Consider the following 24,486-nt stretch of genomic DNA (forward strand, 5'->3'; position numbering starts at 1 on the left):
TTGAGAGGATCTGAAGTATGTTGGAGCTGAAAAACATGGAAAACATGGGCTCCTATGTGGGCATCGATTTCCTTCATTTGATTGTTGATTGCCTCTTATGTGACTTGTTTCTCTTAGGCCAGTTCAGTACTTTTTGTTCAGATTATGAGAAGCCATCAAGGCCCGTCTTAACAGCCAGAAAACTTTTGTCAGGGACCTAGATAAAAGCAGGGGATCAACTTAATTTGAAATGTGTAGTAAACTCAGAATTTCACTGTGAAAAATTAAGTTAAATTGTTCTTGTTCATGAGCTTCTAAGTTAAATACATCAGATTTAGTGCTTTGAAGTGATTTTTTTCTTTAATCCCCCTAACTCTTTATAAAGAGACTAGATAATCTCCCATTTATTGCAATGTAAGGCATATTTCAAATACTCGAGACAGTTTATCTCTGAAAAGTGTGAAAGTGCATTTAAAATAATTTTTAAATGCTAGCATAACCAAAAAGCCCCAATTTTATTTATATTCCTCCGGCTATTTCAGTGAGAAACAGATGGCTTTAAAGTACAGTTTGTGCATGCAGTGTCCTACCAACTTAAATGGGAAGAATTTTACATCCTGACTCCATAACTGAGGTCAAATCATGTTCTCAAGGCTCCCTGTGTTGCTTTTTTCATAAGAAGGATTCTGCTTCACCAATCCCTCTTCAGTTCTTTCATTTGGGAATTACAGTGTGCAGTACCTTAGGTACAGAGATAGCTTACATAAACTGTAGGCTAATAATGCCTTCTTTTGGATAGCAAATGAAACCTTGCATATGCCCACAGTGACATTATGTAACTGTGGGGAATATATGGCTTCTAAGGAAGTGGCAGAAGTCTCTAAAATTTTTTTTTATAAAATTGTAATGTCTTTACACACAAACCTTGGGCTTGAAGATACTTTGCTTAAATGTTGTTGAAACACAATAGAAACTGCAGTGGGATGTGGGAATTGAGATGGAATTGGTTAATTTAATGCTTCGTTTTATTCAAAATATAATAGCCATATGCCTAGTTCTGGGGACGCAAGGATTTCAGCATGCTTGGAAGTCTTCTATGAAGGCTGGAAAATATTCTGTAAAGATGCATATTTTCAATAGCCTTTATCTTTCCATACAATAATCTTACTGCAGAAGTGCATCCTGAATATAATGGACTTTGCTGTGGTGGAAACAGGACAGGTAGGTTCTCAGGAGCTGAAGAAAGGGTGATGGGATTTGAGTCATGTCTGTGACTGAGGGTTGTTGGTAAAACTAGTTAGTGTTGGCTCAAGTAGGGTGGATGCTTGTTTGGGAGAAGCAGTTCTTAAAATAAGTGATAATACCCGAAGTGAGGCTTGGTATAATAGAGGATAAGGTACAAAATAAGTAGCAACAACATACACGTGATTATCTTGCTTAAGCATGGGTAACATATGTTTGTGTCATATTGCACCATACCAGTGATGAGGAACATCTGTGCTCTTTGTTCACACTGCTGATTTGATTTTTCAAATGTATTGATGTGATATAAAGTAACCTTATCACTTCAAAGTTCTAGATTTTTGTTTTTCCTCTTCTCAGCTGGGTAATTTTCTTCTTGACAGTGTTCTTGCACGAATTGTGAAAGAAGAAAAATATAACTGTGATCATTTACAAATTAGGAAAATTTACTTGTTTGCTTAGCAGGTGGGGGACAAAGCAAAAAGAGGTAGAAGAACAGTCAAATTTTAGAGAAATAATCACTTTCTGATTCTACAGGCCAAGATTTTGAAGAGATGTATGATACTGTGTATTGCCAGTCTAGGTGCCAAACTTGAAAAAGCATACTTTTACTGTCCTAAAGCATTTCATAATAGGTACCTTGTAGTCAGGCCTTATTCAGACTTAAAACCATTGTCATGGCTTAAAATGTTTTAGTATTTGAGGTACTTTTTCCAAAAATGCGAAATAAATTATTCAACAAGTTCTATTTTGCATTTATAAGTAGAAACTTGTTGGTTTCCATTTTAATCAAGGTTTTAATTTTGGAATATTTCAATATTCTGTAATTAAATTTGGAAAGTTTTATTTTGAGCTAATACATAGTGATTGGACTACATTTCTGTCATTGATTTGCTGTGTTTGTTTCTGAAATCATCATGAAAGAAACACTATTTTAAAAAAGGCCTTCTGATTCTGACTTCATTTTTATAGCAGTGTGAAGAGTAGGTTTTCCTGAACTGGTTTGTGCTTGCATAAGCTGCTAGGATTAGTACTGTATGACTACATGTGGTTAGTGGACTTTGAATAGAAACCATGAAGTACCAAATGCTCAGTTTTGAAATGAACTGTCAATGCAAAAGCCAGGGTTTTTAACTTTCTAGTCTCTATAAAGTCTATGTACCAGAGCTAAGTTTGAAAACATCTTGAGATTTAATTGTGCATTTGCAGTGAAGTAACAGTAGTGTATTAATTCTAAAACCTGAAATGATGCATATACATCTTAATGCATTATAATAATTATTGTAGTTTATGTGATTTTTATGCAGTAATTAAGTTTTGACATTTCTAGAGTTAATCTCCTTTATGATGTAGATACACTCCTTTGTGTTATTTACTGATCTTATTTAAAAAGGGAACATTACATATTGAATAATGAACCTCAATTTTATTGTAATAATTTTACTGGTTACCAGGTGGGGTGGCAGTTGAAAAATTTGGTGAATGCACTACGAGAGGATCCGAGTGGTGTTATCTTAACTTTGAAAAAGCGACCTCAGAGCATGCTTACCTCAGCACCAGCTTTACTGAAAAATATGAGATGGAAGCCCCTTGCTCTGCAGGTAATGAAGCTTAATCATAAGTCATACACCATCATTTTAACTATAGATTATCTCAATGATGCTTTATTGTGCTTCATCCTCAGCAGCATATAGATTTACTCTTGTATACTTTGAAAAGTTGTTTCTGAAATTATTTCTCTGTGATTTGTTCTCATAGGCATAATTGAAATTAAACCTGTTAGAACTTTTCAAAGTTAAGAAGTAGTCATCCCAGTGTTCTACAATGCAGAAAAGTAGCCTCAGCCTTTTTTTCTAGCTAAGGAGAGACAAACATACTTCACAAACTAATAAATTTTAGTTTGATTTCTTGAGAAGATCTCAGTACAGTATAACCTCAAAAAAGAGGGGACAAAAATGTTTGAGTTTTCAGTTTGATTAGCGATGGAGTTACAGGAAAATTTATGAGGCAATTGTATTCAATAAACTACTTGACCATCAAAATTTCCTCATGTAAATAAAGCTGCACTTGTGTCAAAGTTGTCCTTGAGATTGAGGGCTTGCACATAAGGCATAGCATGGGATGTCTGGCTGGGCACTTAATTTTAGTAAGCCTGCAATGTGCTGAAAGCTGTGGAATGGTTTCATTAAAGCTTTCATGTTTAACTCTAGGATAAAATGTCACTGTGATGGATTACTCTAGGAAATAAAGTTATGTTCAGACTGATGGAGGCATGTAACTAACTGATGGAACCAACCAATAATCCATTTTTCCATTCAATTCAGACAGAATACTGTTTAGAAATTTATTTTGTTTGCAGAATGAGTGCATTCTTTGGGACATTTCTATTACCACACTAAAAATTCTGATTGAAAATTAAGTACGTATGTAAGACAAAAGACCTCTACAAAGTTTGGACAAAAGGAAAATGGGATATGGAAACGCCACTGCCATTATATGTGGTCCTATGCTATTTGAAATGTTAGGAGATAACATAAAAAAGCTAATGCCATGAAGAACTTCTTTCATATGTGTGTGTGTATATATATGTGTGTGTGTATAAATATATCTTATAATGGTGAAATGCATCATAGTCTTTGAAACTACGTTTTTAAATTATTGAGATATTTTGGCCTTTCAGATACAAAGAGCTGAATACACATGTGACAAAAACTTTCAACCAGGAATTAGTATCTAAAGATAAAATTGAACATCTGGATGCATGAAATGAATGTCTATACTTGAAGGCTGCACTTTTTCCATAGCTTTAGTGAGAATATAAATACACATGTAAAATACATATGATTGCTTTAAATGGTGTGAAATGCTTTCAGTGTAAATCCAGAGTTTGGGTGAGTTTGGTATTTCTTCAGATGAATTGGGCCATGCTCCTAAATACTGCATTTTGCTTCACTTTATCATTTAGTACCAGAGTAATTATGTTGCAGACCCCACATCAAAAGTTTATGTCAGGTACTTGGGTCTTACTCAACTGATCTAACTTTAGATCTGCTATGTAAATATCTATATGTCATTCAGGTTTCTCATTTACGCTCACTTTGGCCAGCACACATGCATTAGTAAGTACTGATTCATTCCTTTTAGCCTGCTTTTGACTGATCTACCTTAGGATACAGTGAATTTGCCCCTGCACATGCCTCTTTCTCTGCATTTCATGATAAAGGGACAGCTAGCTTGAATGTAGATTATCTGTACTGGGTGACACTGACCCTAGATAGTGATTTTCTGTAATCTTACAGATTTGGGGATTGGAGGGCAATGGGAGTATTAGGGGTGGGAGGGTTGCTTCTTGCTGTTAGCATGACAAATCTGGATATTTTCAAGGCTAATATGAATGCAAATAGAGATACTGTTAAACATTGCAGATATAATTCTGGTATCATGATGATATTATTCTGATTTTATCAAACATGACACCAGGATAAGACCAGAACCTCATTCAGCGCTTATGTGTGCAGTGGGCATATGTGTGTCTGTTGTAATTTATAATTTTAGTGTGAGAAACAACAGTTTTCTTAAGTAGGCGGAGTGTGGACAAAGCTCCAGGGTGAAGTGCAAACTTCAGAAGATGCATAATGTGGAAATTTCTGTTGGTGACTTATGCAGATCAGAGTTGAACAGATGTTAAAGTCGGTTGATGTTAAAGTTTAAATGTAGCCTAAGTGTGAAATCAGTACTGTACATTTTATCAATAACAAGCATCAAAAGAGGTCCAAGTGCAGTGTAATTTTTATAGCTGTAAAAATACGAAGAAATTATGTTTATTTAACTAATTGTCTGGAAAAAAAACCTTCAGAAAGAACTGTAGGTGTAACAATTGCAATTTGACACTATGGCTGGTCTGAAATTTCTTGTTTTTGATTCACGTAATGGGACTATTCTTTATTAAAGCTTGGGATGTAATGCGAGAGGAGAGCGAGGAAATTGATAGCAAATACAAAAAAAAAATATAAAGGAAAGCAGTGCTTAACACCACCTTTGCAAGCAGGAGAGGTTATGGTAACTTGTTTTCCTATATCAGGATATCTTGAAATATTTGAGAATGTTACAAGTGTGCTGTCATCCCAGAGTTAATTGAACTATATGTATTATTCAGCAGACACAACCTATAAGGAAATTGTGACCCAGTAATAATTCTGTTAAAATGCAAAATATTCAAAAGGTTATAGAATGAGATATGGGGATGAAATTCTGATAAAATGGGAAATAGGATCAGCAAAAAGACTGCTGTGGTCTTTTTGTTTCTGCAAATAGAGTGAATACAGGAAAAATGTGGTGTCACAACCTAATAGTGTTGTGATGAGTGAGGTGGGAAGGTGGAAGTTTGCTCTGATGTAAGGAGGATGACACAAAACCAGACTTGAGTTTTTTGTATGCCTCCCACCAATCAATATGTTTAACAGCTGATGCCACAGGTGCAGAAGGTAAATATGTCAGTGTATTAAATTAGGAGACTCTTTTATATTAAAATTTATATTGTGATGTTTAAATTGAGAAGCTTTGAAATTAATTTTAGCTTAAAGTGAATAATGTGGAGACATTATTGGTAAATTACATTCAGCTCTTTCAGTTTGTAGTTGTGTTTAAGAACATGAAGTTTGCCATTTGCAGCTACATGACAGACTAGACTTAATGGAGAGATAATAAATTTGCCTGTGAGCTGGGAAAGTGCTTGATGAGTGTCCCAGCTCAGGCAGTGTGCAGGTACCACCAGTGTATTGAGCTGGTTTGTGCATGGGTGACAGGGTGTGCTAGGAGTTAAATTATAAACTGAGAGTGAAATATTTAAGAGCTTTCTGCTCACTGTGGTCTAGGTCAGCCATGTGCCAGCCAAACGTTCACAGACTCCAAGTGTCAAAAATGTGTTCAGATTGTTCAGATATTAACTGGTTTTTAATTGGCATAAATTCTCCTTAGAATTTTCAGCTGTTTACATTGAACAGCTCTGCCTTTGCATTGCAGTCTTGCCATGAATTATGAGTTAAATGCAGGCTACATCATTATTGATTAATTCTTAAGTCTTTGTGATGTTTTTTTCCCATTTTAGCAGAAACACTTATATTTCTTTTTTTTTTTCATAAATACTGTTATCCTTAGAATAAATATGAAAGGTTAAGGGAGAGAAAGAATGAAGAAGAATTTTGCATCTGGTGTAGCAGTCCTGAAACTGAAATTGAATGGCTTGATGTACAGTAAAATAATACAATTAGCCTTCAGCTATCCTATGCACCATTACATAATGAGTTTGTATTTACAAGTGCATTAATTCGAACTCTGAGGTCAATCAGTACAGAAATAAAAAAAACTCCTTTTTTTCCCCCCCTCATGTCCTGATTAAAGAAAGGGCTGTTTGGTTAGTTGAGGTTTTTTTGTTTTGTTTTGGGTTTTTTTTAGTGTTTTCAGTGAGTTGATTGTCTGTTTTAATATCCATCAGTATCCAACCTCTTACTGATAATCAAGGTTCTCCCATGATGCATTTTAGAATCATGTCCAAATTTGTGAAGTCAAAGGATTTTTCAGCCTGTGTTTTTAGTTACTGGTTTTGCAACAGTTGAATTAGGCAGCTGTGGCCTTGGGGGGAAATTCAGTGGTTGCCTTTTGCAAATTGAAAGTACTTATTAATATGGTATTGTACCATAAATATTAAGATGTTATGCCTGCAAGACAAATCTTACTAAATTTGCCTTTCAGTTATTTTTTTTTATAGTCTGATCCATTGTGTGAGAACCTAGAATGGTATTGCAGTTTGCAATATTTATATTTCTGACTGCTGCTGAATATAGTGAACAAAACAGTTCACTATTAGTGAAATTAACTTTAACTTTTAATTTTATTTATTTTTCTTGAATGTAATAGAGGTGGCTTTATCTTTGGACTCTCCAACTTTTTGTCTGGTTCAAAATCTAACAGAAATAAATTTCCTCTACTCTAGATTGTCTGTTTTATTTCTCCTGTCCACTTTGTGTTATTTTGGGGAAGTTGCAAAGGAAGGCCCCTTCAAGTGCTGTTTGAATAAGGGTGGAAAGTTCAATAGAGAAGATTCTCAGAGCATATGAAATTTTGTGTAAATCGCTGTCAGCACATTAGCAAGAACCTAGCTGAAAAGTCCTCCTTTGCCTCCTGGAAAATGCTTTGTTAATTACTCAGAAGAAGACTTTATTACAGTGTGGAAGACTCTTGATCCAGTTTTTTTTTCAATCCAGAAAAGGAGTGCTGGAGCAGCACGTGCCATGCTTCGGTTAATTTGGGATGCACCTGCTGGTGTCAGTGAGAAGGCTCTTCCTCGTGGCAGTGGGGCAAGGGCAGGTCCAGCTGCCAGCCACATCTCGTGTGTTGACTTGGAAAGAAACCTTTTGACCCATCCTTCACAAAACCTTTTTAAATGTCACCTTCTGTATATCTTTATAGTTCGCTGTACTGTTCTGTATTTGATTAAATTGCACTGGTTTAAAAACACCAGCAGCTCTGTATCTGTAGTTTTTTAACAGAGTTTGTTTTGGATTAGATGTGCATCATATTTCCACTGTGATATATACAGCTTTTCATCTTCCCAAGAACTAACTGCAGTAATAAGTCCTTCGTTTGAAAGAAAATGCTACTTTTATTATTTTCATTCGGTATGTTTTCCTACTTGATTATATTAGCTCCTTCATTCATCTAGTCACAATGCTGTATACTGTTTTCATCATTTATGACTAGAGCTAATGATCCTACACTTTTTAATTATTAAATTTGAATAAAATACTAATGTGTTTGCTTTTAAATTACTTAGTTGTCTTTTAACTGCATGGGAACTGGGCATTCTTTGTAGCTCTGTTGAAATGAACTCTGAATTAGTTACAGTATCTCATTATTTCATGTCATGATTGTTGTATAAAAAAATTATTGGAAACATTTTGTTCAATGTATTCTTGTAACTGTGATCCAATGTGAAAAATATATTGGCAGTAAAATCTGATTATTGATGCAAATACTGTATAATGTAATTTAAAATTTTGTATTAGTTCTGCCTATATTTTTGAAAATTCTATGTCATTTTCTGGAGCAATGTTTCTCAAACTTATATTGCAGCTTCCAAGGGAGTTAATAAAAGGTTCAAAGAGTTTTCAAAAACATTAAAAAGAATTTTAGATAGTATATATTAAATATTGATTACATTCATTGTTCAGATAGAAAAATCAGAAGGAATATGCTGACTCACTGGGACACCCTCTCTGTTTCTGTAGGACTGGGGGTGCAAAAAGCAGCAATGGGTCCTGTAACAAGAGGGAGGTGGGGACCGCAGGGCAGAGCCAACCCAGGACAGAACAGCTCCTGAAGAAATGGCACTTGTGTGCTGTCAGTCAGTACTTAGAGGGATTTCCTTTTTCCCCAGTGTTAGAGAAACCAAGCTGCTGTGAGTAAGGATGGTTGGTTCCCTGTTCTTCAGCCAAAGAACAGCTTAGGGAAGGCTCTGTCTAAATGAATGAAGACTAATGAACCTGAGGGAGGCTGGTGCATTCCAAATGTTTGAGAAATAGTACTCCAAAATATATTGAATTACAGATTTTGTGTCTGTCATTATGGATTAAGATTGATACAGGTCATTTGTGGGTAATTTTTTAGGTTGTTCCAATTTTAATACGTTACTTCCAAACTTTCTCTGTCAGGCTTTTCCCATGGGCCAACTATTCAACTCTTTACACCTGAAAATGTTCTAGTTTTATTGAAGTTTCAGCAGTCCCACTTGTTCTGGCCAGCCTGCCAAAAGAAACTGCAGCAGGAGAATCTCTACTCCTTGGAAGAGAATTAAATCTGTGGTACCACTGATCTCCAAGGCATCCAGTTGAGAAATACTTGCTTGGAGTTGCATGTGGCTGTGTGTGCAGCATGCCTGAAGGTGGCCATTACCTGGCTGCCACTGAAATAGAGCTACATGAGCTGGTTACTTCCATGTGACCAGATGGACTTTTGACCAGTTGAGGTCTCTTGAATTTCAGTGCAAAATACTATGTAGATGTACCCTACCTCTAGGACATGTTCTTTTCATGAAACCAGAGGGGTCTGAAGACTTCTTAATTCTGTATGTAAAAATGAAAGCTGAACTACTACAGCACAAGGTGGTAGTTGTGTTGAGCTACTACCAGGAGAGATCTTTTAAATGTTTTTACCATGGAAAAAGTTCTTACTAAGCTACTGACTTAGTCATGACAAATACTGTTTGGGGTTTTTTTTAAAAGGGGGTGACTTATTTTTAAATTAGGATTTCCCTTGTTTTTTCTAGTTATATTACTTTTCTGTTTCTGCAGAAATAAGCAGAGTTGAGTTTGGCAATGCAAAAGAAATACAGAAAATATTTCTGAGACATCCTAGTATGTACTGGGACAACTGTACAGGATTGTACCTCCACCTGGATTGAGCTGGATTACGATTTCTGTCCCCTTGGGGACTCCAGGTGCCCTGGGAAGGTGAATTTGTTTTGCTGTCCTGTGAGGAACCACAGGCCTTCAGAGTGTCCACAGTTCCACTGTGTCTTAACCTCTGACAGTGTCTGACAGGAACCATTGGCCTTCAGTAAGTTGGATAGCTTGTGGCTTTCTGTGCTAGGCTGAATACCATTTCTTCCTATTGCACTCAGTGGTTTAACCACCTTCCTGTGCTAAAAGATAAATCAAAATATGCATTTGTCGAAGATGTACAAACTCAAACTGATTTCCAGGATCAACCAGCAAATTGCCTGGAGGACAAACTGATTTGTATGTTCAGGGCTGTGTGTTATACCAAACAGGTTCCTCAGACTTCAGCTATTCCCCCCCCCCACCCCCCTCAGATATTAGGGATATGTCATTAAAAATTAAATAGTTGCAGCCAGGTATTCTAGGCTGTAGCACAAGGGAAATTTGTTCTTTTTGTCCTCTAGCCCTCCAGCAGCTTGTAAGGTTCACTAGAGGCACGTCAAATTCTTGTAAGTCCAGAACACTCCTATGCTTGAGTATGATTTTCCCTATGTAACATAAGCCATAAACTCATACTGACTGCCACAGTCTCTAAGTCCCCTTTTCCTCTTACCTCCCTTTTCATGCAGGTAAGATAAAGGCTTGTCTTCTTCCTCTAAATGGAGAAGAGCAAACTCATCTGCACAGTTTGACCTCCTCTCAGTGCTTCTGCTGGTATGAGCCATGAGCAAACAGCTTGGGCTTAACAAGTGTAAACAGGATCTAGGTCACAAAATCCTCTTGACTTACAATGAAAATTAATTCAACAGGCTACTCAGCAAGCCACAAAGTGTTATTGTTATAGAAGTGCTAGGTGTCAGAAAAGTAACAAACACCGTTGTATTAGTGAGTGGCTCTAAAACATCTATGCTACAGTGTCACAGATGAAAATTTAAAGGATGAGATTTTTGTTTCTCTGAAAGAGGGAGAAGGGATGTTTAGGGTGTTTTTATTGTTTCAGGTTGGTTCTTTTTTTTTACCTGTTTTTGCCACCAATTTTATTCTTATTTTTGAAAACTTGTCTTGTTTTTAGTGTGAAGTCTTTTACCTGTCTGGTTTTTTGTGTGTGTCTTTCTCCCTTTCTTCCTGTAAATATTGGCAGTCTTTCTTTGGCCTGGCTGTAAAATACTCACATTAATGAGCAACGAAAGAGTTAGGCAGTATCACTGTTTATAGGAAACAGATTTTGAACATTCAAAACCCGAAAACTTATTTTGGTTTAGAGCTGTTGCTCTAAAGGTCGACTTACAAAGTTTTAACAAGCAAATTTTAAATAAGCATTTTATTATGTTAGAGTTACATAGCACCTAGCACAACTCTGTTCCTAAAACAAGACAGTAACTGACTAAAGGATGAGGTTTCCTAAGTGATACTCATTTTTCCTGCATACAGATTGTAAAAAAGTAATGCAGTGAATGGGGCATTGGCTTTGATCAAATTTGTATCGCTTATCAGGAGCTGCTGGAAGACCAACATTCTGGCAATGTTCCTGCTTTAAACTTTCTGGATTTTCTGCTACAGTGTCAAGATTAATATCTAGAAAATGAGAACTGATTATTCTGCACAGGAATACCCTTTTGGTCTGTCATAAAATATTGGTAATAGTGCTGGGAGAAGGATCTTTCTGTGCACCCATTCAGTCCACATTTAGAGCTTCTCTGCCATCAATACAATGTGCAATGTTTGCCCCTTCAAGTAGTTACTAAGGTCAGAAATTGTAGGTACAGTGAACTCTTCAATCCCAGCACTTCTTTCTTCAAGCAGTAAACTTCCAAAAAACATGGAGGAGAAAAAAAACCCTTTCAAAGCAAAACTCAGTATATTTTAATATTAGGTTCTTTTTAGTATGAAGATAGTCTTGTAGTTGCTGTTCTACTCTTTCTTTTTCTTCTGCTTTAGTTTAGCTATCACACAGACCAAGCCACACAAGGCTTTTGTTTTTAGACAAGTTGTTAAGTAGATTACAACAATCAAACTTTTCTTCTCATTTGATTTTTCTGCATCTGTGTAGAGACTTAGAAAATCTTGTGAAAATCTTTTGAGAAAATGTGATTAAGATGAAGGATCCAATCTGGACTGGAATGATAGCTAGAATGCATGATTATTTTGCAAGGAGGGTACAGTTTATTTACCTGTGAGTAAATGTTATTTTGTGAGGAGTGTGCCCAGGGGAGCGAAGAAGAATAATCTCAAGTTGATTCTCTCATAGCACGTGTGCTCTGAGGATGTAGTACCTGATTTAACAGCATCTGCAGGCATAAAATGAAGCTTTTACAGTTAATTCTTAAGCTGTAGAGCAGATGGGAGGACTTGACATTTAATTTAATGCCTACTTGTGCACCTTTTTCTGTAAACACTAGACTTTTTCTTTACAATGTTAGTATAATTAAGGAATTAACTGGGTTCTGTATGTTATTTACTCATTAAGATTTCACTACTAGCTCTGATGATCATTAATTTTATGGGCATTGGCAATAAACTGTGCAAAAGGGAAGAAGATGTGATCAGAGGAGTCAGTTTTATGAGCACAATACATGTCCATTTGTAGATCTGTCTTCTTAGCATGAGTGGGTTTTTTTTAATCAGTTAAAAAGCATACAAAACATTAGAACTGCTAACTATTTCTTTAGCTTTCTGAACTATATTCTGGTTTTGGCTTTTGCGAATAAAAATGTGTAATATATAAGGATAATCCTGATTATTTCTCTCTCTCTTTTGAACCAGCCTCTTATTCCTAGAAGCCCTACAAGCAGTGTGGCTACTCCATCCAGCACTATCAGCACACCTACAAAAAGAGACAGCTCTGCCCTTCAGGATCTCTACATACCCCCTCCTCCAACAGAACCTTATGTTCCAAGGTAAAAAAAAAAACATTTCACAGTGCAATTTGATATAAAAAATGTTTGTGAAGTAACTGTCCATTCTGTTCTTACCTATTTATTAGTCTGCCCTGCAAATAATACTGTATTAAAACTGTATTTTGTAGGTAAAATGGTTATTAAGGGTAGTTGTGTTGAATCAGACCAGGAATGTTCTGAATCAATATCTTGTCTGCAAAATGGACAGTAGCCCTTAGAGAAGAAGGTTCAGTACCCTGTTTTCTGAAATATGGGGTAATCAGTTGACTGCAATAGTCTCATCCTCTTTCAGAAGAGCAAAACTTACTTGAAACCCTGAATCTGTAACTAGGAAAGGAGCTTGTATTTGTCCCCTTGCGCAATAATCACGATGCAGCAAGGGAGTCCAAGTTTAATGCAAGAAACTTTTCAACTCCAACAACAGCCCTGTTTAGTCCTGCCATCGTTTTCTTTTTCAGATATATTTAATAGGATAGCATTAGAGCTAATTTCAGGTTTGTGTTCTAGTGTGGCCACTCTGTTAGACTGTGCAGTGACCATGCTGTTCCCTGTCAATATAGCTGCTACTCTGACCTGCCACCTGGGACAGGCATTTTCATCTCTTCCAGCTCTCTGGACTTGCTGAGACAGAAGAGCAGCAGATCCTCCTTGCAGATTCATTAACCTACCTTTACACAACCACAAATTATTCTGTATAATTCCATAATGGACACAGATACTGCATTCCTGAAACTCTCAGGGAATTATGGCCTACAAATAGTACAAAAAGTGGCTACTCAGAGGTGTAGGATTGTATTTAAGATGAATCAGAACTCCTAAAGCTTCCATAACTTTAAATACAGGTTATCATATGTCCAGTTAATGTATTTTAAAATTAATTCTTGCTTTTCTTTTAGTTACCTTTCTTGGAAGGGTTTTAAGGGCAGCATGTCCTTTCTTGTACCTGAGTTTCTTGTGGCTGAGTTTTTCTTACACTTTCTTATCAGCAATTCCTCTAGCCAGTTAATAAGATGTATGACCTGATACTGACAGGACTTTCCAGGGGCTTGTCCAAGAGTGAGGTACATGGTAAGTTAAATTGCCTACTGGGGAGGAGAAGTTAAGATTCTATGATAAATTCTTAGTCCTCAGAGATACGAAAAACCATCCTGGGCAGAAGTGTGATTTTGACTTCATGCGGATGTCAGAAGCCTTTTGCAAAGCCTTAAGCTATGTCCCATGTTCCTTCCTTATCCTTACCTCATGTGTACCTGGCTTGGTTTCTGTTTCTCAGAGAAAAAAAAAAATATTTCAAATGTGACTTGTATAACAACCCACCTGAATTTACACATACTTTAGTTTACTATAACTGTTTCTTTCTTTTAATTAAATGAGAACATTCTCAGTCATGACACTTGAACTGTGCACAAGAATCGATTAAATATATTTTACCTCCCTGGTAACAGTTCTTTTGTTATGCTCACATAAATATATTTAGGGCATGGTTTTCAGAATATTTACAGAAAAGAGCCAAGTATTTAATTCTAATCCACTGACATAAAAAAAAAAGCTGGGGGAAAGAAAATCCCAACCAAAGCACAGTTTTAGGTGTGTGTCTCTTTGAATGCGGTAGTCATATTGGTAAAGACTTGGTGCTCCTGAAACTATACTGTCTTATACCTTTGTACAGATTCTGATCATGTTTACCATCACAAAAATATTTTTATTTGATCAGAAGTGCATCCCCATTTTAAAGTATTTTTGGTGAGCATTCACTACTCTTCAGTTTTTGAGTTCTGCTTTAGAAATTGAGATCTTCCAAATGAATGTTGATTATTTTTAATAACATCTCTTAAATCATGATGATGGTGCAGTAGTTTGGACCAACTCGGAGTAAATCTTAAAATGCATATTAGTACAACCTGTAATCTTGTAGAGAGATTAAGCTTTGTACATTTGAATTTTTTTATCAGCTTAATTCAAATAGACTGTTCTTGATTTCACCTGTCACATAGGGTGCAGTGTTTCTGAATAATTTGTTTGGGCAATTCATCAGGTTTTTGCCCATGATTAACTATATTAAATCGTGTGTGTATTTTGGGTATTACCAAACTGCTCAACATCTGTTTCTCACTTTGTTGTTGCCATTCCAAAGGGGGGGGAAAGCCAAATAGGCCTCCTTTTGTTACTGGAATAGAGCAAAAGACTTTGTATTTTGATGTAAATTGTAAAACTCAAAGCCTTTGGTGATGGTACCCATAGACAGTGCACCTGCTGATGTATCCTCCCATGGATGGCATGACAAAAAGGGACCAACACTTTCCATGTGCTGGTTGCTTAGGAATGTTGGTTGCATGTTAGTGCCTGCTCATATTTATCAAGTACCTTTGGAGATGAGAACTGGAGCCCTCATCTCTAGAGGCTGTGACAAAGGGTGTTTGCCTGATGGCTCTGTACTTAACTGGATACTGCAGTAAAGATCCCCCTAGGTCAGGCTGCGCTGCCTTCCTTGTGCCATCCCCTGCTGGTGGCCCCAGCCCATGCTGCATCCATTAGCATCTGGCTGGTTTATGTCAGTCTCCATCCTGTTACCTGCCAGGGTCCCCAGCTGTCACCACAGAAGGGCTCTCTGTGACTGGAGGAGAGCCCACAGCCCTGTCGGGGCTGCACCAGGGAAAGCTCTTGCCAAAGTGAGTGTAGTGATCAGCAGGAGTTTGTGATGCTGCACTGTCACACCGAGGTAGGATGGCCTTTTCTCATCCTTCATAACTGCCTGGATCCCGTGAGGAGGCTTTCCTTGGTCCTCAGACAGAGTCTCAAGGTGCCAGGTGAAGTAGGGGTCAGCATGCTGGCCAGCTTGGAACTCACATGGAAGTTGAGAGGGGCTGAAGGGCTCCAACAAGAGCATATGGCCCAGCTTGTCTCTTGATTACCTCTTGAATACCTTCTTCTCTCTTGACTGCCCAGAAATGACTGTCTGATCAGGTCTTTTGTAGCCATCTCCAGGCAGTTCTAGCAGCACGTTTACTAGATGAGCCCTGGTTCATGTAGTGCAAGAAAGGACTCCTAACCCAGCACAGCTTGCTCTCTTGTTCATTGTGTTTGAGTAGTTTCCATTTTCAAAGAGTGGGGCTGGGGTGCAGGAAAGCAAAAAGATCTTGGGGCTCCGACTCAAAGTGCAAAGTGAGTGTCCAGGGGTAGCAGCTGATAAGCAGGTGCTGCACACTGCATGTGAAACTGCATGGATGTACCTGTAAAACTTCTAGATCTGAAATGATTGTGCAAAACGATGTCAGATGTCTGTACATCTTCTGTGTCTGGATTTTCTTGATCTGGGATAAAGTATAAGGAACCAGACCAAATTTGCTGATGCTTGCCATGTAGCCATATCTTTAAAGAATTTGATGTATTTAAAAATGCAAGTGTAAAAATGTAAGGCCAACATTATTCTTCTGCCCTGAATTACAAAATGCTAGGTAGAGTCCAGAAAAAACAAGAAAAATTAAAAGAGTAACTGCACATCAATTCTATTTCTAGAATTCTTTTCAAGAGAAATCAATCAGATGGACAAATCAGTAAAGAACTGAACAAACAAAAATGTGTGAGGTAACTGGCATATAAATTCGTACATACGCATATATGCTGTGTGATCCTGATGTAGGGTGGGTTTCATCTGTTTGTGTATGAAAATACTGACATAGGCCCATGTTTATTGCGCTATTCACAGTATTAAAAAATTACTGTCTTACCTCAATATATTAAAAATTTCTCTTTTTAACTTAAGGGATGAAAAGGGAAATCTCCCCTGTGACGATGTTGGCAGACATATAGTGGGCAAACCAGTTCATACAGGATCTGAATCTCCAAACTCATTTCTGGACCAGGAATATCGGAAACGCTTTAATGTGGTTGAAGAAGATGCAGTTTTGTACTGCTATGAGTATGAGAAAGGAAGAACAAGTGGTCCTGGAAGGAGAGAGAGCACACCGACATATGGTACAGCACTGATCTCATAAAGATAATCACCACTTGTTGATTTTAGGATTTTCATGCATCTGCTTTTGTTTTTAACCATGAAAATATTTCTGGTGGCCATTGGTTTTGCTGAGAATTCAATACTACTTTAGTCCAATTTCAGCCTGAGAGTGTAATCTGTTATAGGAAAGTAAAATATTTACTATGATAGGTAAGTTCAATTTAAAATTAATGGGTTTTCTGAATACAAGTTCTGTTTGTGCTTTCATCATAGTTTTCCAGAATATGTTTCAATATCATTTTATTGAAAAAGGCCAGAGGGTCATGTTTTTTTACTAAAAATACAGAATGGAAATTTTCTCTCATTATAAGGGTAAGACTCAAATAAGTTTTGGAATTCAGCTTTGAAAAATTTTCCTAGGTATAATAACAATTAAACCCTTTCAGATTTACTTAGAGATAACATGCTGCTTTCATGCTGCACTGCTCTCTAAAGCTCTCTAATTTTTCTTTAGTCCCAGAACTGAAGTATGACTGATGACAGTGGTCCTTTTTTTTTTTTGGTAATAATGTATTAGCCTCCTGTAACTCCCTATATTACAAGTGATGGCTTTTTACATAAGCAATTCCTCTTTATTTGAGATCATAGATTGTTTAAAAAGGAATTTTGCATGTAAACACACTCCTGTATTTGTGGTACATCCACGTCTTTGATTTTTGGCTTATTTAGGATGAGAATTCAGAAGCAATTTCTGGTAAGAGTTTTGATGCTCAAACCCTTGTACTCCAGCTTATTATATCCTTCAAACTGTTGGAACTCTTCCTTTAGCTAGTATGGTACCTTGCTTCAGCTTTGAACTGGGAGAACTGGTTTTCTGTTGCCAAGTATAAAATTGTACAGACATGGAGTTGTTAGGCTATAGAAGAAAATGAAGAGGAAATGTCATGCTTGAAAAAGGAATTTGGACGCTATAGTATTAGCTGAGCACACACTTTCAGCCTACCTGCTATGTTACTTCAGCTTTTAAAGTAAGCACAAGCTGTATGTTTGAGTTTTTATAGCAATCCTGTTATCATATCCCTTTGTGAAGAAAATAGATATAATGTATGAGGGAGCATAGATTTAGTACATCATGCAGCCAAGCCCCAAAATCGCCTGGGAACCTTGATATAAATTGAACTTGAGCTGTGTAAAGTATATTGAGGAACTGGAGCAATGTGCTTGCAAAACATAAAAGATTGCATTTTCACAAAATGCGCCCTTTCTACAAAAGTACACTGTCCTGCTGAAAAAATGTATCCTCTTGATTTCAAAGTGCTTTCAAGTGTTTTCTAACATGCCCATTCTGTGCAAAATAACTGCTAAGTTTTGAAAATGGATACATCAATTTTATTATTCCAGTATTTCAGATATTATGATTAGTGGCTGCAGTCAGTTCCATTAACAGAGATGTACTCACTGTTCCAGATATTAAATTCTAATACGGGTAGTTGAGAGTGAAGAACACATTTCTTCTTCCAGGACTGGTGTATCCATTATTTTGTTATATGATAGCTTTTTTAGCCTTTTTTTCAGTTAGCAGAAAGGTCCATAAAGATTCCACTGAAAATCAGTCATTATTTAACACATTTGTTTTACAGTCTTTCACTTTTGATCTCACTTTTTTAATGAATTCACATTGTCAAGTCCATTTTCATTTAAGTGTATTTTCTAAAAATATTACCATTTCAGCATTAAATTCTAAAGTTTCGCACATGGCATTTGTTAACATAAGGTTTGGGGTAGGCATGACCTTAGGGTTTCACAGAAATCTGGAAAATTACAAAAACACTCTTCTGGCTTATGGTCACCCATTAGAGAAAGTCCCAGAGAGTTCCCAGGCCTAGAGACATAATTGTTTTCAGCATGTATTACCATTAATTTTGTAGTGTGTTAATTTTTTAACAAAAATTTTCTCAGTCCTTCTTCATGAGAGATTAATAAGGCCTTCTGTAATTTCTTTATTGGAGTCTTTTGACGTTTTTGACAATGTTAATGAAGATGTTTCTCTTTCATGCTTTTACTGGCTTCAGGCTCTTCTGTAGTTGCTGCTAACTGGCCTTAGAAAGTTTCTGTTTACATGCAATATCAAAATTTTCTTGGGTATCCTCCCGATGGAAAAGAGATTAGGGAATCCATAGGGGTTAAAAACAAGGTTGTTAGGAGAGGTAAGAAGCAAATGAAACTTGAGTTTAGGGAAAGAAGCAAATTTGATCATTGCAGTTTTAATGCCAGATACAAGAGCACGTACTTTGAATAGCTGAAGGTTTTGCGGAAAATTTGTTGTTACTTCTGATAACAATCATATTTTAACAATCAATTTGTGGCTTCTCTATTTTATTAAGTGTACAGCTCCTATTAATAAGATACTGTATGTTCAGCCTCACAAAGAAAAGAAGGTTTTAATTCTAGAAAAAGAAACTGTTGAGAGCTGTTTCTGATCAAGTAAACGTGAGCCAAATATGTCCCCACTCAGGAAATGACTTTGTGAAAACTAAATCTCACTGGCTTCAATCAGACTTAAATATGTGTCCCTAAATAGTAAAATGAATGATAAGTGAAAAGTTTAAAATCTATGTGATCTTCCTGGGTAGTGATGTATTTGTTACTTGATCCTCTGGTATGTACAGAACATACAACATTTTTGTCAATTTTTTTTTAAAAGATGATAAAAACTTATACCATTATGCTGCCTGCATGGTGTTGGTGTGTTTTCCATGGACACTACTTCAGCAGGGACAGGGACATGTTGGAATATTTTTTTCATTATAAACATGTCCCTTTTTTTCCCCTGCATCATGGATTTAACCTCAAAAATGTGGAGTAAGACTTTTATGTAGGGATTTTCTACTCTAAAAATAATTTACAAGACTTTCGAAGTTTTTACTTTTAGCTTTGCTACTTTTAAAATCAAACTATTTACTTGCTTTTTGGGTTAGTGACTGGTAGTTGATTTTTAAAAGAGCAAGGGCTGATGTAGTTGGGAAAACATTTTGTTTTCAGTCTGTCAGATAATATGCCATATGCTATGCTTCTCTGTTTTGTTTTCATACATTATTTACCTACACTTTGTTTCAGTACACTATTTAACTTGCTAAAGAATTCAGATCACTCTAAGTGGCCCCACTAAGTTCCACAGAGCACTGATTTTGCTGATTTCCAACTATATATGTGCAATCCTCAAACAAAAATCACAGTTTACAGCATATTTAAAGTCAGTTCAGCCGCTTGCAAGCAAAATTAAAAAGGTAGGACAAGGGATGTTGGACTACTAATTCCTCGTGGTCTCAATTTTTTCATCTGTTTCCAGGGAAGCTGAGGCCTATTTCTATGCCAGTAGAATATAACTGGGTGGGAGATTATGAAGACCCAAATAAAATAAAAAGAGATACTAGGAGAGGTAAGTCTTTTGAGCAGACATCTTATACAAGGCATTATGGATTTTATTGTGCTTTAAGCTATGTATATCAACATAATTTTGCTGCTTGCTTAGATGTGTATGTTTGTGAACCTGATTTGGTATTTTCTTTATTATGTATGCATAACTTTTTGTAGAGTCTATTTTAGGACTGAGGAAGTTTGTTGGAAGACATTCTAGAGTACCATAGGATTTACTTTGAAATCAAAGAGGATAAGTTCTTCAAAATTTTGGGTTGTGAGGCTTGGATACATAACTCCACATACAAAATTATGACCTCTGAGATTGCTGTTGTCAGCCAGGAACAAGTTGTTACAGTAGTGATAGCTATTTCTATAAAATATTAACTAAATATTCAGTGGAGATCAAAAAAGGAAACACTTAGGAATTACTAGGAAAAGAATACAAGACCAAATTTAGAAGTACTCTTATGCTGCCATGTCAGTTGTTGCTCATGCTGTGTGCGTGCAATTCCAGTCTCTTGATCTCTTAAGAAAAATACAGGTGATTTGAAGAAGGTTTTGGAGGCAACAAAAATTAATCAGATGCATGAGTTGACTTCTAAACTGGGGTCAGTTAATCAGGCTGGCCACTATCAGTTTGGGAAACAAACAGAACATAATAAAGATTTATAAAAGCTTGTGTGGGATGAAGTAAGGAAATAGGTTTATCAGTGAGAAAAGAGATCAAATATCTCTCTTGGATGCTGGATAAAAAGAAAATGGGCTGGTGCAGTTCAAGCTGAAGAGCCTCTTGCCACAGGAGGCTGTGGATACTAGAAGCTCACATTAATGCGAGGAAAGACCGACAACTTTTTGAAAGCGAAATCTGCTGTGGTTTCCTAAATTGACACACTTTGCTTCCGGGTCAGGATGTCTCAGCTGTAAATTGGTACATGCTGGAAAGGTTTTCAGGGAGAGTATGTGTGATATGGTGAATGATCTCCAGTGAATGTTCAAAACAAATTGCTTTAAAATGTGTGGCACTACTAACCTTTGTAGTCATTAGGACTCCTGGTAAAAAAGTGGCAGATCCCTGAAAATTATTGTACGTCCATCATTGCTCATTTTTTTAAAACTCCAAGACAAAATATATTGATGTGCAACTTATTTTATATTTTGTTCCCTTTATTTAAAATATACCAGAAAACTGTAAGAGTCATGAATTTTCCGTGCCAAATGTTTGTTTTCTTACTGTATCTGAACCAAAGAAGCATATGGGTTTTGTTAATGAAATAGTCCTGAAGAGTTAAATTGACAGTAGATCTTAGCAAGCATATTGCATGTTCTGGAAGCAGGATTTACATGCATGCAACAGCTCACAATGATCTTTTGCATTACTTTTCTTTCAACAGAAAATTCATTGCTTCGCTATATGAGCAATGAGAAAATAGGTCAAGAGGACTACATGTTTCAAAGGAATAGCAAAAAGGATACTGGGAAAAAGTCCAAAAAGAAGGGAGACAAGAGCAGTAGTCCAAGTCATTACTCACTGTTGCCTAGTTTACAAATGGAGTCATTGAGACAAGAAGTCATGGGCACACCTGGACCAGAAACTGCTTTGTACCATGTGAGTAAAAATAACATTAAAAAAGTCATTGCTCTGTGCTTATGATGAGAGACAGTCTTGGCTTTATAGTGGTGTTTAAGCCTTCTCTGAACTGCTTCTGTTGCACTGATTTATATTCTTCAGACAATAACTAGATCTCAAAGAAATACTTTAGAATTCTTGATTTTGCTGTTAAGATTAAAGATGGACAGCATTTTATTTCCTTTATTAGAAGATGGCACTTTTGAAATGTAGTGTGGTATCTCTGTGTTGACTTAGTTGCTGCTGATGGAAAGGAAAGCAGCAGCAGTTTCCTGACTGGCTGGAAATCTTCTTCCCAGCATCTCTATCAATATGCTGTGTTGTCAGACAGCCCCTTAGCTACAGGTATTTGGAAGGCCTGATAATGGCAGGAGAACCTGTGGGAGTTGTTTGTTTTTCTTTTGAGGCAGGAGGAGCTCTAATGCATGTAACTGTTTTTAACATACAGCCCTCAGGAATGTTAGTACAAGTGTGAAGGTAGCAGTTCTGCTGAATAGGATGCAAAAGGCAAATTGCAGTAACTTGCTCGTTTTTAAGTGTGTCCAAAAATGTGTTAGAAGATCTCAGCATGTTTTAGATGTGATAAGACATTCATCCCATAGCCCTTTCCATGCATCGAGAGAATACTCATCTCTCACTGATATTTCTTTCTCAGTATATGTTTAATTCCTGACACTATGCAGAGACAAGAACTTTTATTTTAAGGTACCATCTTTTCTTTTTCTTTGGTTCCCTCTATCACATAATATAAGTCTAGTTTCCAAATTCTGTACAAAAACTAAATTATGTACACAGGAACTGGAAGATTCTCAAAGCTCTGGTTTGGAAGTTAATGAGCAACAGCAAGCATAGAAATGACAACCAGCATTTTTTATTTACTTTGGATATCCATCCACAAAACACTTGAAATGTTACTAGCCTAAATTCCACCAGTATCAGCTAATCCTTCTTGTGCTTCATTACCATTAAATGATCTCTCTATAATGCCAGTAAATCTTCAACATCTATTTGAAAGTTTGGTTGGAACTTACTCCTTTGTAAAAGTAAATAAAGCTTACTCATTCTTTAGAACACAAATCAGTATTGATCTGCCAACTGGCTATGGACTAAAATACATGAAGTAAACAGAAAAAGGTATCTTGGACTATTGATTTGTCCCAGGGGAAATGGAAAGGAGCCCTTCACAAAGCATTTACAGCCCTCTGCAGCTGAATATTGCTGATGTGCCTCTGGCAGCTGGCTGCTATCATGCAGTACCAGAGTTTCTATTTAGTGGTGATGACACCCAAGTATTCCGGTGCACAGATCTTTTGCCACATAGCAGAGTCAAAGGTTTTGTAATAAACTGAGCAGAACTTCCCTTCCAATCATAAACAGTGCAGTGAGCAGACAAAGAATGGGAGAGTACAGATAACACACACGGAACTCTTATCTGTTTGCAGTAAAATTTTATTAAGCTGTAGATAACAAATCAGACAATGAAAATATTCTTTATGCATCTAAGTAGCATCTTAAAGATCACTAAAAATGTCTGTCTCCTACTAATTTTTTTTTTTTACGATCAGCAGCTGCCTAGTTTTTCCCAAAGATTTCAGATTATTTGTAAATGGAAGCCTCCAGATATACCTGAGTTTAGTGCAAAGGAGCTGCTCTGATAGTACTGAAAGAGCTGGAGGTTTTTGTTTGGTTTGATTTGTTGGTTTTTTTCAGAAGTCAATGTTTTCATCATGCTAGAATATCAAGGAAATGAGAGAATACTGTGACTGTGTGCTGTGTATACAAGCCAGTAGATTTTCCTAAAGTAAAGAGCAGCTTCTACCATGTGGCTTTAGTTGAATTTGAACTTCTAGTGCCTCAATTGTTTGGGTAAGGTCCCAGTGCTGAAGAACACTCCACCAGGCTTGTTAAGTAGCTAAAATCCCTGATTACTCTCTGTTGTTAAGATTCACCTATTAGCCTGTGTTTACATGGCTTCCATGTCCAACCACAGTTATAAATGTACCCTTATCCACTGGATTTAAACAGCTTTTGTTACCAAATTTATTCCTCAAGCTAGGATTTTACAGGTTATAATCAAATAATTTTGTAGACTCCTCTTGCTTGCAAGACTTAGAATGAGCATCTTAGGTTTTTCTTCAAAGACTGTGTTTTCATATCCTTTCCTCATTCTCACAATTCTTTCAAATCTTCATATCTAATCCTAAACTATTTTAAGCATCCTCCCTAAAGTATATATGCCAGCACAGCATGTAAATTTCCAGGAGCAGCATGTAAAGATTACATAATCTTTCCAGTTCACTTTTTCTCTATTAAAATGCTTAAAGGACTGATTACTGCTTTTAAGCATAGCCTTGGAATGAAATTGTGTTTGTTACTTTGTTTTAGTTTTATTTCTTGTGTAAATATATTATTTCAAATCACTTATGGGCAAGATTGATATTCCCAATCTGAAAGCTTTTATCTTGCATTCTTTGTTCTTAAAAACAGTAACATTGTATATGTATAGTTTGTATTGGTCATGCTGAAACATGTGGCTTCTTGGGTATGCTTGCTGAATAATCCATGTCTGAAGCAACCCTAAGTGTGAAATATGTGAGAGTAAGGGCTCTGGACCCTTAAACTGGGCTCCCGTGATTCCCAAGTCCGTAACAAAGGAGTATTGTAGCTCCAGGAATCTGGGATCTGGTGTGGGGTCTCCTTGTTCTGAAATTATATTTTTAATGTGCATATTCTGTGAAGTAGAAATTTCTTCTTTTTCTTCTATTTTCTTTTCCCTTTTACTGAATTCCCTGGAGTAAAAGCCCTGCTGCTCTCTCAGCAGTCAGCTTTTGTGTTGTTCACTGGTCTTTGATTCTGTGTTACCATTATACA

The 24,486-nt window shown here is 36.6% G+C and overlaps 1 protein-coding gene across 4 annotated transcripts in view; it reads left to right on the forward strand.

Annotated features, from left to right (window-relative positions):
• CNKSR2 (connector enhancer of kinase suppressor of Ras 2) overlaps window positions 1–24,486 on the forward strand; it is a 202,976-nt gene that overhangs the window by 107,800 nt on the left and 70,690 nt on the right. Inside the window, exons 9-13 of one of the 4 annotated variants that reach the window (XM_062515145.1) lie at window positions 2,676–2,822; window positions 12,480–12,613; window positions 16,377–16,588; window positions 19,918–20,007; window positions 21,380–21,594. In XM_062515145.1, the coding sequence (XP_062371129.1) occupies window positions 2,676–2,822; window positions 12,480–12,613; window positions 16,377–16,588; window positions 19,918–20,007; window positions 21,380–21,594 (798 nt within the window). The remainder of the gene's footprint in view (window positions 1–2,675; window positions 2,823–12,479; window positions 12,614–16,376; window positions 16,589–19,917; window positions 20,008–21,379; window positions 21,595–24,486) is intronic. The other 3 variants (XM_062515146.1, XM_062515147.1, XM_062515148.1) reach the window with 3 other exon arrangements.

This window comes from Cinclus cinclus, chromosome 2 (assembly GCF_963662255.1).
Source record: "Cinclus cinclus chromosome 2, bCinCin1.1, whole genome shotgun sequence".
In the NCBI taxonomy this organism is placed as follows: Eukaryota; Metazoa; Chordata; class Aves; order Passeriformes; family Cinclidae; genus Cinclus; species Cinclus cinclus.